The sequence below is a fragment of the Prunus persica genome, chromosome G4 (genome assembly GCF_000346465.2).
Source record: "Prunus persica cultivar Lovell chromosome G4, Prunus_persica_NCBIv2, whole genome shotgun sequence".
In the NCBI taxonomy this organism is placed as follows: Eukaryota; Viridiplantae; Streptophyta; class Magnoliopsida; order Rosales; family Rosaceae; genus Prunus; species Prunus persica.
Window position 1 is genome coordinate 7,886,751 of NC_034012.1, and position 17,251 is coordinate 7,904,001.

General features: G+C 38.7%; 4 protein-coding genes across 5 annotated transcripts; 3 read left to right on the plus strand and 1 right to left on the minus strand.

Annotated features, from left to right (window-relative positions):
- LOC109948585 lies at nt 543-3,374 on the plus strand. Its single transcript, XM_020562219.1, has 3 exons — nt 543-1,031; nt 2,275-3,063; nt 3,148-3,374. Exons 2-3 carry the CDS (start codon nt 2,278-2,280, stop codon nt 3,340-3,342), a joined length of 981 nt encoding a protein of 326 aa, XP_020417808.1. The 5' UTR covers nt 543-1,031; nt 2,275-2,277; the 3' UTR covers nt 3,343-3,374.
- LOC109948903 lies at nt 4,145-6,152 on the plus strand. 2 transcript variants are annotated; one of them, XR_002271351.1, is made up of 4 exons: nt 4,145-4,545; nt 4,631-4,715; nt 4,788-5,394; nt 5,490-6,152. XR_002271351.1 is itself a non-coding variant. In XM_020562761.1 (3 exons), the coding sequence occupies exons 1-3, from the start codon at nt 4,217-4,219 to the stop codon at nt 4,848-4,850; spliced, it is 477 nt and encodes a 158-aa protein (XP_020418350.1). In that variant the 5' UTR covers nt 4,145-4,216; the 3' UTR covers nt 4,851-5,449. The 2 variants fall into 2 exon arrangements, 1 of the variants encoding a protein (XP_020418350.1); XM_020562761.1 differs by lacking the exon at nt 5,490-6,152 and having other exon boundaries at nt 4,788-5,449.
- On the plus strand, nt 7,765-8,487 carry LOC109948586. The gene has a single exon (XM_020562220.1). The coding sequence runs from the start codon at nt 7,765-7,767 to the stop codon at nt 8,485-8,487; it is 723 nt and encodes a 240-aa protein (XP_020417809.1).
- On the minus strand, nt 13,396-16,388 carry LOC109948463 (protein FAR1-RELATED SEQUENCE 5-like). Its single transcript, XM_020561469.1, has 2 exons — nt 13,797-16,388; nt 13,396-13,716 (listed from the first exon to the last, which is right to left on the minus strand). Exons 1-2 carry the CDS (start codon nt 15,554-15,556, stop codon nt 13,623-13,625), a joined length of 1,854 nt encoding a protein of 617 aa, XP_020417058.1. The 5' UTR covers nt 15,557-16,388; the 3' UTR covers nt 13,396-13,622.

Consider the following 17,251-nt stretch of genomic DNA (forward strand, 5'->3'; position numbering starts at 1 on the left):
AAACGTCGCATTATATTTGCATCACATTACACACTTTAGATGATGTTAAATTGGTTTTTTATAAAGAGAATTTTCAATCCCACTTAAATAAGGAATTCCCAAAATCCAATTGAATAAAGAGAAGTTCGAATTAAAACCCAATTAGGTAAGAATTATAAAAGCCCTCTAGAAGCCCACGAATGGCCCAGCAGTTTCCCCTTTTTTAAAAAAAAATAAAAAACCCTGGTCCAAAACGACGTTGTTTTGGTCAGGCTTTTTTTCATAAAAAAAGGAGGTTGCGCAGCAGCACATCTGCGCAATTCACTCGCACATTTCATCAAATAGCTTCCATGAATGAGAAGAGGTGCAACTTCAGCAGCTCTTCTGGAGTTTTCCGACTACCGGAGGTGCAGATGCACCTCCTTGCGCTTGCACAGGTTTGCCACCGGTTGATTGGTTTTGCAAAGTGATTCTTTTAAAGTTCAATCCTTGGCGTCCAATTTGTGTCAATTGCATTTAGAAAGTGTCTAAAAATAGGGTTCGTTATTGCGCCAAGACTATAATGAGTGGAAAGTTATAAGGGGTAAGTTATAAGGGGTTCACTTTATAGCCATCAGATTAATCCAAGGGCTGGGGAGAATTGAGTTAAAGTTTCACAATTGGGTAGGTAAGGAACCCAAACCCGAATTGAATATCCAGCACGTCCAAAAAGAAGAAGAAGAGGGAAACACGTCCGAAAAAGAAGAAGAAGAGGCAAGTTCGAAGTTTGAACAGAAAGAACTCATCTCTCTAAAACACAGAGGTCTGAGATACCCAATGAAGGCAACGGCTAACGACAGTTGAAGGCAACGATTCGCCACTCCGTTCTCCAGACCCCGAGAAAGTATTTATTTGGAGTAGAAGGGGCAAAGGTGTGGATTCCAAATCAGTGAAGAGGCGAAGCAGTGGAAGGGGAAGGGGAGAAGCTGTATTCGTTGGAAGTGGTAGGTTCCATTTGTGGAGCAAAGAAACAGAAAGACCCCACACAGACACCTTGCAATAACCAGCATTTGGTGAGTAATTTATGGAATTTGAGTTTAGGGTTAGAGTAATGGTTTTCCCCAATTTGTACTATAAATTTTGTTGGATTTGGCATCTCTTCGTTGTGCTTCAGTTGCATGTTAATTTTTGCTTAGGTATATGTTAAAAAAAGAATGAAAATCAAGTCAATAACAAGTGAATAACATGTCAATAATGATATGAATAAGATAATGGTGTTGAATTGGAGGAGGCCCTCAAAACCTTCCACATTTGAAGCAGTGCATAGTGCAGATTAAGAAGAGGCGCTAGAATATATATATATATTTTATGAAGTAAATATGATTTCCTTTGTTACTAAATTTGCCTGAGAAACATTTGAACAGATAATAATAAACTCATGAATAGAACTGCAAAGCATTTGATGAGTAATGTAAGGAATTTGAGTTTAGGGTTAGAGTAATGGTTTTCCCCAATTTGTACCATCAATGTTGTTGGATTTGGCATCTCTTATTTGTGCTTCAATTGCATGTTAATTTTTGCTTGGGTATATGTTAAAAAACGAATGAAAATAAAGTCAATCACATCTCAATAACATCTCAATAACATGTCAATAACATGTTAGTAATGATATGAATAAGATAATGGTGTTAAATTGGAGGAGGCGCTCAAAACCTTCCACATTTGAAGCAGTGCAGAGTGAAGAGTACCTCTCTGGCACTAGAATTTATATATTTTGTGAAATAAATATTATTTCATTTGTTACTAAATTTGCCTATGAGAAATGAGAACAGATAATAATAAACTCATGAATAAAAGTGCAAAGCATTTGAAATGAAGGTTGATCTATGACGATTGTGGGTGACTGAAGAAAAAGGTAGAAAGAAAGAAGGATGTGGCAATTGCTTAGCAAGCAGATAGCAGAGTACATGCTTTGCTTTGCTTCCTTCCACTATATTTCTTATTTATTTATTTTGGGTTGTGTATGAGATGACAATAATTGTCATGTGTGTGAAGTGCAGAACTTGCCTACATTGCACTCACACGAGTATGGATCCATAAATAAAACACGTGAAATTGTTTGTAATTCACATAATCATTGCATTAACAGGTATTTGCACAAAAATTGTCATATTGCTTTGATGATGTTAAAGCCTGTGATGAGTAATCCATATGCTCATGTACTTTGTAAAAGTTGTAATGTGCCTGGTTGACTAGTTGTGATTGTGCAAATACGTGGTAGTATATATGTTCACGTTATTTCACATTGTATTTGAGGAAATGGGATCCAACGTGGAGCTGGTATGGCCAGAGGCAGAGGTATATTCGTCACGGGTGAACAACTGCTCACATGCAAATTCATCTCTAGCTGCAATTCGAGCGAAGTTGAGTGCGGAACAATTAGAACAATTCAAGACATCATGCTTTGGCCATCTTCTGAATATAGATAAGATTCAGTTTAGCGGACAGATTGTGCATGGGGTTGTGTTGCGTAGAGTAGCGGGGCAGGGTGTGAAAGACTTGGATGGACTGAGTTTCTTATTAGGGTGTGACGTTGCTCAGTTCACTCGTCAGGATTTCTGTTTGATCACAGGGCTTCGTTTTGGGGAAGTGCCTGAAGTTTCCAGTGGAGAGAGTAATGAAATCAGACTTCAGAAAAGATATTTTATAGACGAAGGAATTACATGCAATGCTTTAGAAGAAGCATTTGTGAGGTGCACAGAGGAAGATGACATCTACAAGCTAGCTCTTGTTTACTTTGCTGAGTTAGTGGTTTTGGGAAGGGACAAACATTTGAACATCAATCTAAATTACCTGACCCTTGTAGAGGACTTGGATGCGTTCAACAGGTATCCGTGGGGTTCGGTGTCCTTTGACAAAACCCAAGACAGTCTATTTTCTGTACCAACAAAGTATGTGAAAAGCTTGGAAAATGAAGAGGGAAGAGGGAAGGGGAAAAGTAAGGTAACGGGAACAAGCCGGAGAAATGAGAAGGGCAAGAAGGATAAGCATGGTGAAGCGCAAAGGAGTGGCTGGAGTTTTAAAGGTTTCACGTATGCTTTCCAGGTACATGGTAATAATGTTCATGTCAGTTATGTTTTGTTTTTCTTTAAAACATAAATAATGACTTTTGTCCTGTGAATTGTGTAGATTTGGGTATATGAATTAATTCCTAGAATGGCGGACCTGAATTACTGCAAGGTTGTTGATCCGACCGCTGTCCCGCGTATTTTGCGATGGAGAACTACTACGTCTGTTCCAGAGATGAGAAAGTTGAACAATTATTTTTTCCAGAGCAAAGAGGTTTGGTTTGCAGCCCTTGGAACTATTGATAAGATTGAATGAAATTATGAAGTAGAATGATTTAATATGACTCTTGTCTGTATTCTGAAACAGTCAGTTCAGTTGCGGGCGCTATGTCCAAGTGAAGAGGAAATGAGACAGCCATATTGGAGTTGGCCACAGGATCGCCCTGCTGTTGTCTCGGCAGAGTCAATTCCTTCTTCATGTGGTGATCTTGATGAGTTGAACAAGGTGGTAAGCTTGTTGAGGTCCGAGTTGTTTCAAGTAAAGCGGGAAAAAGACGTCCTTCACTTAAAGGTCATACGGATGGAAAAACTGTTGGACCAATGTTTAGGTCCTCAGTTTGAGCAGGAAGTAAGGAGGGACCTAGCTTTACTGAAACAGAGGACGAATCGTTGTGTCGTCTCACATCTATTTAAGGGATATGGGGAAATGGATGACATTCAATGGGATGAAGGGCCAAGTAACAGAAATGAGGGAGAGGAAAAAGAAGATGAAGGGATTGAAGGGGGTGAAGGGCCAAATAATAGAAATGAGGGAGCACATAAGGAAGAGGAGGGGATTGACGGAGAGGAAAAGGAAGAGGAGGGGATTGAAGGAGGTGAAGGGCCAAGTAATAGAAATGAGGGAGAGGAAAAGGAAGAGGAGGGGATTGAAGGGGGTGAAGTGCAAGGAAAACCAAGTGAGGTAGATGAAGGGCAAAGGAAAAGAAGTGAAGGAGAGCAAGTGCAAGTAAAAAGTAGCAAAGGAGAGGAAGCCCAAAGACAGAGCAGTGAGGGAGAGGAAGTGAAAAGAAAAAGCAGTAAGGGAGAGAAATTGCAAAGGAAAAAAAAGGGAGGGCAAGGAAGTGAAAACACAAACAAGTGAGGAAAAGGAAGTGCAAAGAAACGAATGTGAGAAAGAAGATAATGAAGTTATGTTGCTTGGGGGTGACACTGGCGAGAGCACGGAGGGGACACTGCTTGAGTTTACTGTCGGGGACATTGATTTGGATGAACCTACAGCTGTGCTATCTCAGTTGAACGTGTGGTTGAATGATAAAGGTAAAGCTCTGGCACAAGGGGTCCAATTACGGAAAAGAAAGAGGATCATTCCTTTGTGGAAGATCGTTGAAGGCAGTGAATTGGTTCCAAAAACTGGGGCACAGACAACCGGACTGAAGATGTTAGACCCAATGAAGGCGATTCCGCATGATGATCTGGTGAAATTGCTGAAACTTTGTTGGGAATGGCGCCAGGACCCAAAGTAAGTCCCTTGCAATTATAAGATAGAAGCATGACTGTATATAATTTTTTATATACAGTGTTCTAAAACTGTTTTATATTCATAGTTTGGTGATGCAATTTGGCAACGTGGAAGCTGAGATTGAATTCTTCGCTTCCCTCGTGAAAGCTGATGGTTGGCTGAAAGGAGATGTAAGTGTAATTGATTATGCATTTGTTTTAATGTACATACATTATGAGAATGACAAGAAAAACATGTTGCAGCACATTGATTTGGGGTTGTATCTCATCCGGAAGCGACAACAACAATTGGGACAGATTCGGTAGAAGTAGCGGACTGGACAACGACCGATGTTTTTTTTATGGTATGTCATCGGCCTTCACCAAGTGCCGTTAATAATTACACATTTTCCATACACACACTAGTGGAGGTGTTTAAGCATTGATTGTTTTGTATTTCACAGAATCACATTCGTACTTGCTTTGCGGATAATAAAAGAAAAAAACAGCAGCTTGGGTGGAAAATCAGAAAAAGTTTACTAAACGTTGTAAATGGGAAGGTTCCTCCGTGTGGGTTGGATTGGCAGACCGTCTATAAGGTGTATACCCCATTTATGTTGACGAAGTACAAGCATTGGGTGGCTGTAATGATTGATCTGGTATTGTGTGAAATCAAAGTGTACGATTCAAAGGTTTCACTAATTCCAGATGACATCGTAAAGGAAGAACTCGGCCCGCTATCAATTACGCTTCCAAATCTTCTCAACACCATCGACTTTTATGAAGAAGGTGTTTATGCAAACAATTGCAGCCGAGATTGGTGGTGTCCGTGGCCAATAGAGCGTGTGGATGTTCCACAACAGTCTAATGAGTAAGCACAACTTGCAATTTAATTTTATTACTTTCAATTGTCAATTACGTTAGAATGTCATTAGTTTAATTGATCGAGTTCTTGTTTTGCTTCAGAGGCGATTGTGGCATGTTTGTGTTAAAGTACATTGAGCTTTTCAGCGCTAAGCTTCCGTTAGCTACTTGCACCTCGCACAACATGCCTTTTTTTCGGTTGAAATTGGCTGCGGAGATAACAAGGGGAGATGCTTACTTCCCATGATATTGGTTGAAGATGACAAATGGTACATGAGAAGGTTTTGGGAATGTCCATTCTCAAACTAATGTAAATACACAATAGAGACGTACGGGTCCTTATCGAATTCTACCGCTAACTCCTTCATGACATTTACATGTTTGTTAACCAAACTGCATTGAATTGGAATTTTAAGACTGCATATGTAAATTGGGATTTGAAGATGGCTTTTTAAGTGTATTACATCATTGCAAAGTGATATGTCATTGTTGATGCAAGCCATCATTAATCGCAATGTGTTGCATCATAATAGGTGTCTAAACATGCGAAAGGTTTTCCGCAGCTCAGTAGCATAAAAGTAGAAACAAAGACAATATACACAAAATGAACAACAATTCACAAACGCACCGACAAGCAAGACACACACAACAGACAAACAATATACACAAACTTGGCCTGCCATATACAGAGAATAGATATGCAATATACACACAGTAGACATGCAATATACACACAATAGACATGCAATATACACACAATACTCCCTTAACACACACAATAGACATGCCCTTGCCCACAATAATGATGCAATATACTTGGGAATGACAAGTACACCAACCATAGGGAAGTCGTATTGAATAGGATATTAAACTTAACAGTTGTTCTTCCTACTAAAAGAAAGAATAAGGTCCGTTTCCCCCCTTCATTCTTACTTGAGTGATACTTGTGGCCCCAATAAACATCCAAATTTGGGGCAATGATATTCCATATACATGCAGCGAACTGTCAATAAACCTTCAATAAACATTCAATATCGTTTCTATAACATGCGAAATACATGCAGTTACCAAATATTACAAAATGGGTTTAGGGTCTCATTGGTGGTGCGTGCAACATGTCTTGTGCGGGAGAACTTTCACAATCTTTTAAACCGTGCAGTTAAATGATCATTAAAAGAACAAATAAAATGACAATTGATACAACTAATAAAACTAATACCAAGTCCTTAATGGACTTCAGCATGTTCATCACTCTAGCATCATACGTGTCATCTTGATGTTCTGCATCAGCGGAGGTTACATCAACCCATTCGAATCCATTGCAACTGGTGGCTCCCTAATTGCAGGCATCATATATGGAATATAATTCTGTCAGAGTTAGACATAGGTTTTTTTTCACCCACATACATATTCTTTAAATTAAAACTTACATAGGAGGTTAGACACTTCCAGAATGGCTTCCCTCGATTTTTTTTCAGATTTTGAAACCCGAAGCACCATTGTAGCTCCACAATACTGACACCTCTTTGTTTGAGCGGGAGATGAAGACGAAGACATGTTGAATCTTCTCAGTTGTACCTCTTCTCACTCAGATCTTCTCACTGAAACCTCTTCGGACTCATACCTTCTCACTCATAGTTGTCATTCATACCCCTTCACTCATAACCCTAAACTTGTCACTCAGCTCTCTCTCATCTCTGCCCAAATCGAGTTATATTTCATTTTTTTGGGATCATTTGGTGGGTTGGTCACGATGTCGACACCTGTACCGTCAGCATTGTGAGATCTTTTAGCCCGAAAAGCAATATAAACTACTTCACTACCAAATATATTTTCTGAATAATGACGGGACACTGCTTCAATTTTATTAATTTATTTATATTTCATTAAGGCAACTAGTTGGATAAGAATCCGTCATTATTGGTTCCATTTTAATAACATTACTAGGGGTCGTTGGGTGTGGGAAAATGAGAAAGTACATGATGGGACCTTCTGTCACTAGTCAGTAATCCGTCACATTTGTATCAATGAATTTGATAGTGGGATAAACCCAAAAATGGCTATGCAAATAGCCATTTAATTAACCTTTTGACTATCTGACTCTGTATGCACCGTTATGACGTTTTCCCTTCTTTTGTCTTAAGTTTTAATTCACTGGGGTTCAGTTTCTTTCAAAAGGGTCAACTTGGAAAAACCCCAACTGGAAACACCTTTTCAAAACACTATAAACAGAGGCTAAAACAAAACGTGTACCCCAAATATTATCATTTATCCCCTTTGCCACTCCTCAAATCGTTCCATTCCAAAAACTTTGAAGATGAATTCGAAACACTTCACTACAGTCGGAGGAAAGAGAAGGAAGCATGTCCATTTCGATATGCCCGAAGCCTTCATCCCGGAGTCCGCTTGGTTTCAAGTCATGTTATACGTGGCAACCGAATCATCGGAAGATCTCTTCCGTATGGCATCTGTGTGCCGATTGTTCCGAACTTTGGCAAACAGTCCACAAGTGTGGAACACCATTTCAATGGCAAAGTACCCATACCATCCTATCTGGTACGGTGCCAGACCTGCGGTCCAGCATTTCTTGCAACAATGCAGGGCTTGCAATAACCCTGAGTCCATATTTAGAGAAGCATTCCAAGATTTTTTCAGGCACGGTAAGGTGGAAGCGTTGTATGAGATGCGCATTGCAGCCACGGCAGGCCATATGGAAGCGGCATATGTAGTTGGACTACTTGGTATGTCCGGAATTGGTCAGTCAAAAGAGGATGCATTACAATTCTTGTGTTCTTTGAATCAACGTAACAACATTGATATGAAACGAACCAAGGATGCTTTGACAGGAAGATGTCGCGGAGCATTTGTTGCAAGACATATCGTAGATATGTTTGACTATGGGAAGATTCAGTTCAATCGGTGCAGCGCTTGTAATAACAATGAATGGTATTTTGTTATTCCAGGCTGGCCTAGTGAAGACAAGATAAATCCTGCGTTGTGGACTTGTTGCAACCGATGCAAATGGCACCGTGAGAGTATTTTTTGGTGCAAAATCCTGCGTGAGTATGATGTGCGACGGAATCACGTATTTTTGCATTAGTTTTAGTACGAATTTACGGTTTTGATGCATTGTGGACTTGCTTCTCTTCACTTCTAGGTTGGCTGGCTACGTTATACCTAGCTCAGTTTAAATGTTGTTCAAATGTTGGTATTTTGTCATAAACCGTGTTATATATAAATGTATAATATTTATTATATAGCGGAATGATTACTTACATCATAGACGGCTAGGAATGACATTTTACTGACACAGATATTTTGCTCACCGACCCCAATCTTCATATTTGGTAAACGAAAAGTCATGCATGGAGTAAATAGGTGTCTTTTCACCAGTGCTTGGGAATGACATTTTCCCACTTAGCATATCCGAAAGGATTTGGTTACACGTTTCTTAACCTAGGGGGTTGAACAGTGAATGACGTAGACTATTTTTTTGTGTGGAAGGAGTACAATGGATGACTTGTATATTTCCATATTATGTTTCAAAACATCCCTTCAACCTAAAAAATAAAAAAATTAACAAATTGAAGAACAGAGAAACCGATGAGCACTACAAATGGCCTATTCGCACGGAAAATAAAATTGTTTTCAACAAGTTGGACTAAATATAATTAACAAATGGACAGCCTAAAAAGTAATATCATAATAATTATAATAATTGTGGATAAATAATAATAAAATACTAATGTAGCATAACCATTAAACAGGGAATGCAGTAGGAAGATGAAATCGCAATAAGTTCGTAGAAATTTTCAGATCGTTTTTCTAATTTTTGTGTATTTAGTTATGAATTTTCCAAGAAAAAAGGTAATAAAATAATAATTTAGGGTAAAATGGGAGGATGTGGCCATGTTCGGTAACGTACACTTGTGCAAGTAGTCAAAAGTGACGGGCTGAGATCGCGCCAGGTGTCATATTCTTGTTAATTTTGGATTCTTTTGTTCAAAAATCTTTGAAACTAGGTAAGAAATAGTAGGAAAATCGTAAAAATGCCCCAAAAATTACTCCGGCCTACTTGTGACGTCATAAAAGTAGGAGAACCTATAAATCATTCGTCTCGCAATGAAATAATCCAAATTGTGTTACATAACTCACTTTCCTCTTAACCCTAAGTATTGATGTTTGTTAACTTCAACTTGAATAACCTACTTCAACAAGCATCTCCCGTTAATGTTGGGAATTAATTTTACAAATACGTAACAATGAATCGGAGAATTCAGCAACGGAGATGGAGTGTCAATGAGTTCGTAGCAATTTTCGGATAATTTTTTTATTTTGTGTGTAATTAGTTCTGATTTTTGTAAGGAAAAGTAATAAAATAATAATTTATGGTAAAATGGGAGGGTGTGGCCATGTTGACTGACGTACACTTGTGCAAGTAGTTATCAGTGACGGGCTGAGATCGGGCCAGGTGTCCTCTTGCTATTATTTTGGCTTTTTTAGTGCAACAATCTGTGGACATAGGTAATAAATTCTACGAAAATCCAAAAAATGCCCGGAAAATGAGAAAATGAAAATTATTTGTACATAACTCACTTTCCTCTTAACCCAAATTCACGTTAACACGTATATTTCGGATAATATTCGAAATATAATTTCTAATAATACAATATTTAGTTTCACTATATACAATAATATGTTTTGTTATAATAATGTGCATAAAAAATAATTGCACATACTTTGAAGCCATCATTGCAACTACGTCTAGAGCTTTGAAGACGTCAGTTCGTATTCAATAAGTTGTCCACATGCAACTGCACCTAGAGTTTTCAACACGTCAGAGGTATTCAAGAAGTTGTCCACATGCAACTGCACCTTGAGTTATTAACACGTCACAGGTATTCAATAAGTTGTCCATTTGACGCCGCATTGGGAATCAGTAATATATTTTCAATCATGTCAAATCACATAAATAATGCCATACTTTTTCTCAATAACATCACACAAGTGAAGCAAGTTTAAAACCCTTAGTGAATATTTGTCCTAGTCTATATGAGTGATTATATAATCAGTTGCATAATATTTTTTTCACAGTATATGTTAACTTTGAGAGGGATTCCACAAACATAAAATATAAAGAAAGCAAGAAATAGTAGGAAATGAACCAGTACAAAAAACAATATATAAACTGTACATAATAATTCCATAACCTTGTCACAAACGCACTCACAAAAGCTTTTCCATAAACCTTGTCCTAACATATAATAAATAAAGGCAACATTGCATATGATGCAACCATGTCCAAATCTGATAAGTGATCAAAAACAAATGGACATGGCAGCAACATATGGCTGAAGTAGATGGGCTCTTTGCATCTTCTGTTTTCGTAATTAAAGACATCAAAATATTAAGGTTTAAATCTTCCATAGTAGTTAGCATCAAAATAGCTTTGAAGCAGAGTGTAATCAAAATTCCAATTCCACTTATTTGCCTCTGCTCAAACACGAGAACCAAAATGGTTACTTCCCTTGCTGAGTATATTTGGTGACGTCGGAAACGGTAATAGATGACCAATCAAACCCGGGTACGACGAGTTTTGCATAGGATCGGAAGTAGTCGAATCCAGCTTGCATCACACGCTTCTTTGACTCCACTACATTAGATGAGTTCTTGTATTTTTGAACAGCTACACTCCGAAGTCGTTTGTGTCTACGCTTCATGCGCTGCAACTTCGCCCTATCCAGATTGGCCTGCCTTTTGTCATCTTCAATTTGGCCTTCCACAAATTCCAAACGTGCCCTTGCCCTTTGGATTTCATCACCAAGTTGAAGATGCCTGTCCTTCCAAAAAGCAACAACTCTTTCAGACTCAAAACTTCCAACAAAATGGTCATTCTGTCTAGCAATGTGACATTGCTTGTCTGGTGACTCACTTGCGTGTCGAAGCCGGTCTTTGTTTGGAGGGGTGTTTATTATGCTCACATCAAACTTGGTTGTGCTTATGCTCATTCTTTGGGGGGAATGAGTTTGTTTGCTTATTCTGAGAGTATCGGTAGATGGAGACAGATCCGGTGGAGGAGTGAGTTTTGTGTGGAAGGAGATTTTATATGAAAGGGGTGATAGTAATACCAAGAAAAGGGTTCCCGCCAAAAAATATTTGGTTGACAAAGTAGAAATTATTTTTTGGTCTGATACAATCTAAGTTTAATCCTAACTAGTTTGGTTGAGTTAACTAAGTAGATGTCACTTCCATTGACTTTGTTTCAACCACTATCAGTGGTGTCAGGAGAGTGTGAGGTTGACATGCTTGAAAAGCAAAACCTGACACCTATTTTTAAAAAATTCCCGCCAAAAAGTACATATGTTGACTACACACAAGCTTTGGTATGTTGGTCTATAAACCTATGTTCCCTTTCTCAAACGAAATTGCATATGCAATCCTCATCCTCCCAGAACAAAGAGGATTATTCAAGCATGTCAACCTCTTCAGGCGCCAACAACACAATCGAAGATGACAAATTGGAGTGGCAGGTTCTATTTCCACATTGTACTCGCCGACCCCTTCCTTTTTCAACATCATTTGGGAGTGAGGGGGACTCCGATGATCCATTACAGGCAATACATGCAGTCAGTGGCAAGCTGGATTATAATTCCAGACTGATCAATTCATGGCACGAGAAATATGTTGAAGACGAGGCAATTTTGGCTGATCTTAACATTAGGGTGAACAAAGCGTTATCCCAAAAGAACAAGTACTTGAAGCTGAGTCATAGCAGGAAGCTGAAAGCTGAGGAGTTGGATACAGTAATGAATGATGAAATCAAAGGTTGTTTGATGAACCATATGCGATGCGAAGAGCACCATACTGAACTGGAGTTGGCATTCAACGAAGGATTCGACAAATTCCGAGCATTTGCGGCAACTACTCATACAAGTTATGATTGGAACTATGTGTCCCCTGATGCTGTGAGAGAGATACTAGACGATGGGGATGACATGAATGAGCATAAGCACGTCAAAGCTGCTCGGAAGAAGCCGACCGATACGACTAACTGATTGCGGCTACCGCTGTTCAGTTGGTTGAGGGTGACCGTGGTATTGCACATATACTCCCTTAATGTCATTATTTAACTTAAAATAACACAAATATCAGTTTCATTTGCTTCATATATAATTATTGGGACTATGTATTGCAAGTCATCATGTGTTATAATGTCTAACATTATATTTTGCAAATATGGAAATATTATTCAAGAAGCAGTCAATATCACAGAAAGCCGGGAATCAGTAAATGCTCCTTATCATGTCTATTTACATTAAAGAGCTGGAGTACTAATGTGTTAAAAAAAAAACTGACACGTGAGTCATAAGTTACATAACATGTGCTATACATTGTTTACTGAATGGTTTATGGTTTATTTATATATAATAAAATTCCAAATATTGCTGAGGATTTATTTCGTGTATATCACTAGGGATATGAGTGGCCATAAGCATGTGAGACCTGCTAAGAAGAAGCTGACGAGTACGACCCAGTGATTGTGGCTACCGTTGTTCAGTTGGTTGGGGAGATCGTGGTGTTGCTATGAGGAAGCACATAATATGTTTTGCAATCAAATGTTATTTTGTGTGTGGAATTATGAGTATTTATATAAGTTAGTGTACCCTTTAATATTTTTCACCTATGTATCGAAATGTAATTAGCTGCAATGTTATGTTTTTTTTTTACCCGCTGGTTTCTATTTGCTCTGTTCCAACAAAGTGCTTCGAGTATCCTTCACTTACAAAAGTGTACAAAATCGTGCCCCTAATAACCAGTTGGAAAAAGTGGCTGCTGCTGGAAATGATTACTGGTAATGGAAACAACAGCTGGCTGCTGTAATTGCTGCATTACCCTGAGGAATTGAAAAATGAATCTCTGTTAAAACAAATTTCACCCTAAACTGCCCATTTTACATGGTAAGAGTCATTGCTTCTTCACATAACTACAAATTTCAAACTTGATCAAATGTCTATGAAAATTTATAAATAGGGAGAAGACGTAAAATTAACATGTCTCCAAATGTCTTGGAAGAATGAAACCAAGCAAATTTTCATTTCAATTACCAGTGGACATAGTAAGAGCTCATCGGTGGACATGAACAAAAACACAATAACATTCAAAAACTGAATCTATAAAACTTCACTTGATCATTAATCTTCATAACAACCACATTTCGTCTAATACAAATATCAATCATTCAGTTGGTCTGTGCATCCTGTCAAAATCGTCGAATAATGGGTCACTACGATGTATTGGAGTTGATTCGTCATTGTTCGACGGTGATGTCCTACATAAACATCAAACACAAGCACATAAAAATTTTACCTTTTCATATTTTAGATATTACAAATAGTGGTAGCATCTTACGGTGTGTTCAAGGCTGGGCATTGTCTTCTATCATGACCAATGTGTCCACACTCCCGACAGTGTCTAATCCCTCGCTTCATTGCCTTTTCCTTTGCTCCCGTTATTCCTTTCGACCTTCCTTTGCACCTCACTCTCTTAGGGTCTTTCATATATTGTGTTTGAGAGCTGGACCCTCCAACTTCGTTATTACTTGGTCCATCCTTCAGCAACTTCAACTTCACCTGCAAACTTTTTAGAGTCTCTGACAGTAGCTCACATCCTTCTTCACTCATTAATGCATCCTCAACCACATCTGAAGCAAGTCGAGACATTGTACTCCGCTTTATTAGAAGGCCAGGATCTGCACAGTCTTTAATTTCATTGCCATTTGCATCTGACACCAATCCACATTTCGCAGTTTTCTTCCACCTCTTCAAAATATATTTATCGGGCATATATTCAATCTGGTCCCTTCTGAACAATGCTAGGATGTGCTTGCAAATAATTCCAACAAATTCAAATCTTTTGCAGCTACACGATGCGTGGTCAGAATCTTTGACATATACGACTTCTGCCACTCTTGTTTCCCAATTTTTCCTTTCGCTCACGTTGAACACAACTTTACACGCATCCTCTGTTTTGAGCTCTAGGAAACATGCTGTACTTTGTATTAGTTCTTGCTCAAACTTTTGAAACATTGTCCTTGTGTACAAGGTAGCCATTTGTTTGTTCATTGGCATCGGTAGAAGACATTGAGCCACTTCAAATGCATCTACGTGATCAGCAACTAACTCTTTTTCACGTTGATGAGAAAGTGCCCTCTCAAATCGTATTATGAAATCCATCAACGAATTTCTCCTTGATATGTATTGCTTGAAAAAACCATGAGAACCTTCCGCTCTTTGGCTGCTTGACATTCCAGCAGCAAAAAATTGTCGTGCGTAGGCTGGAACCCAAGATTCCCTTAAATCAAACATTGAACTTAGCCATGGATGGTCAGTCAAACCAGCCTTTGTAACCACAATATTCCATTTTGCATCAAACTCATCCTTATTGTCAGTATCCCATATGGCTTTCTGAAATTCAGGCCAATACTCCTTATAAGCGTCACGTGGTAACTTAACAGAGAACTTTGATGTGATGTGCCATATGCAAAGTCGATGAAATGTACTCGGGAAGGCTATTGAAATCGCTATGGCCATTGCCGCATCTTGATCTGTAATGATCGTTTTAGGTTCCCCACCTGGCATGGCTTTCTTAAACTCCTCAAACATCCAAACAAACGACTCAGTCGTTTCCTTGCTCAAAAATGCGCATGCTAAGACAATTGTCTGACCATGGTTATTAACTCCCAACATTGGTGCAAATGTCAAGTCGTATCGATTCGTGTTGAATGTGGTATCGAATACAACAACATCTCCATAAAACCCATACGCCCGTCTAGAAGTTGCATCTGCCCAAAAACATCGACTAAACCTGTCATGCCCATCTCCCTCAATCTTGAAATAAAAAGCCTCATTTTTTTTCTGTTCAGCCATAAAATACTCGGTCACTAGTTCAACATCGTGGTTCCTCAGCTTCCCATTCACACTACATTCAAGATTGTAGATATCTTTTTTGATAAAACCGATTTTATCCATTCCTCCGGATTGCACCTCGAATATACTTACCTTCTGATGAATGGGAATATTAACTGAACCCAACTGTTTTGTGAGTACTTTTGTAGAATCTGAAATATGACGGTGTGATCTCAATAAATGCATTCTTTCTGAGGGTGTCATCTTATGATTGTGTCCCTCTGCAAAAAGAGAAATGGTATACTTCTTGCTCCCATTTGTCTTCACAACCACAATCTTTGCTTTGCAATTGCATCTACTTATTCCCCGTTGTCTTTTTCTCTCCCGAGTTTCATCCTTCCTGTATGCACCTTATTTGCAACATACAAATTCTTTCCTCAAAATCTCTTTCTTATTTTTCCCCCAAAAGCTAGAATGAAGTCGAATACCAAAGCCAGCCAAGAATGCATATCTATTATAGAAATTGTAAACGAGGTCAAGCGAGTCAAACTTCATCCCAACTGCTGGTGTTTCCTCATTTCTTACTTCAGGAATATAAACCCTCCCATTAGCTGTTGCACATTCATCACTCTCTGAGCCCCCAGACATTTTATCTACGTATATTATTGATCCACTTCTATATTACTGCATAGCAATTATTCATTCATTAATCAGTCATTACTGCATCACAACATATCAATGCATTCCACTTACACAAAACATTGCCCAAATTGACACAAAATACGCATAGCCTAACTTCCGATTACACAAAACACAAGCAAAATTTCATACAAGTTACGTCATCTCTTGGGAAATAATCTGGTCAAAATAACATTAGAACCAACATGTTCAACTAAGAACACAAATGTAATTCAAACCACCAATTACAGAACTTCACCCAATATCCTCTCCAATTGCTTACTCCTAACGTCATTAAGCCTAAGTTTAGGTTCTTTTACCTACATTTCATAATTTTCCACCCCGACCAACAACAATGAACTAAGTATATTGAATATTCATAAGAAAATGACACATTATTGATGCCACAAATGATGAATTTCCCACCCTCACAAAAAATAAACCTAACCCAATAAAATCAATCCAGCAAGTGAACTTACCTCTCAAAATCAATTGGGAGCTCTGAAGTCAGTCAGCTTGAAAGACTGTGGTGGACATTAGAGAAGACTCTTTGGTATTTGAGACTCCATCTCTACCAAAATCGAGGAACAACTGCTGCTGCGGCTTCTAGCTACAAAAACAGATAAGCTACTTTGCTTTCATCTGGAATCTTGTCAGCTGAATGAAAAGAGAAGGGGTTTTCACTTGAGCCATAGAATCAAAACAGGGCAACAGCTAGGTAAGAGCCATTCTTCGTAATACCCAGGATACTATAGATCGCAGGCCTCCCAACGAGCTAATGACAGTCGAGTGACTATAAGGTTTGGGAGATTTGGATCCTTCTAATTGTGGGTTTGCTTTACATTCAAAAAGAAAGGCTTCAGTTTTTCACAGAGAGGGAAAGAGGGGAACAACTGAAGTTGGGTTTCTAACGGGTTAGATTTCAACCCGATTCTACATGCACCCTCTTTTAAAAACTCACCGTTGGATGAAATCCAACGGCTCTTACATACCCCTCAAAAACACCCCTTATAACTTCCCACTCATTATAGAAGCTCCCTGCCCAATATGTGGTGTTCACGTGTTGGGCCTAAATGATTGACTCCGATATGGACTTGTCTCCAGTGTGGCTTACTATGTGGTGATCCCCAGCTACCCACTACTCGATATTGTCCCTAATGTAACCACCTACAAAGCTCAGTAGGTGTGAGGTTTTATCACAAAAGGTCTCGGTGTTTCTAGTAGTAGAATCATTCATTATATTTTGTATTCTATTTAGTCAAATTTCCGATGCGGGACTCA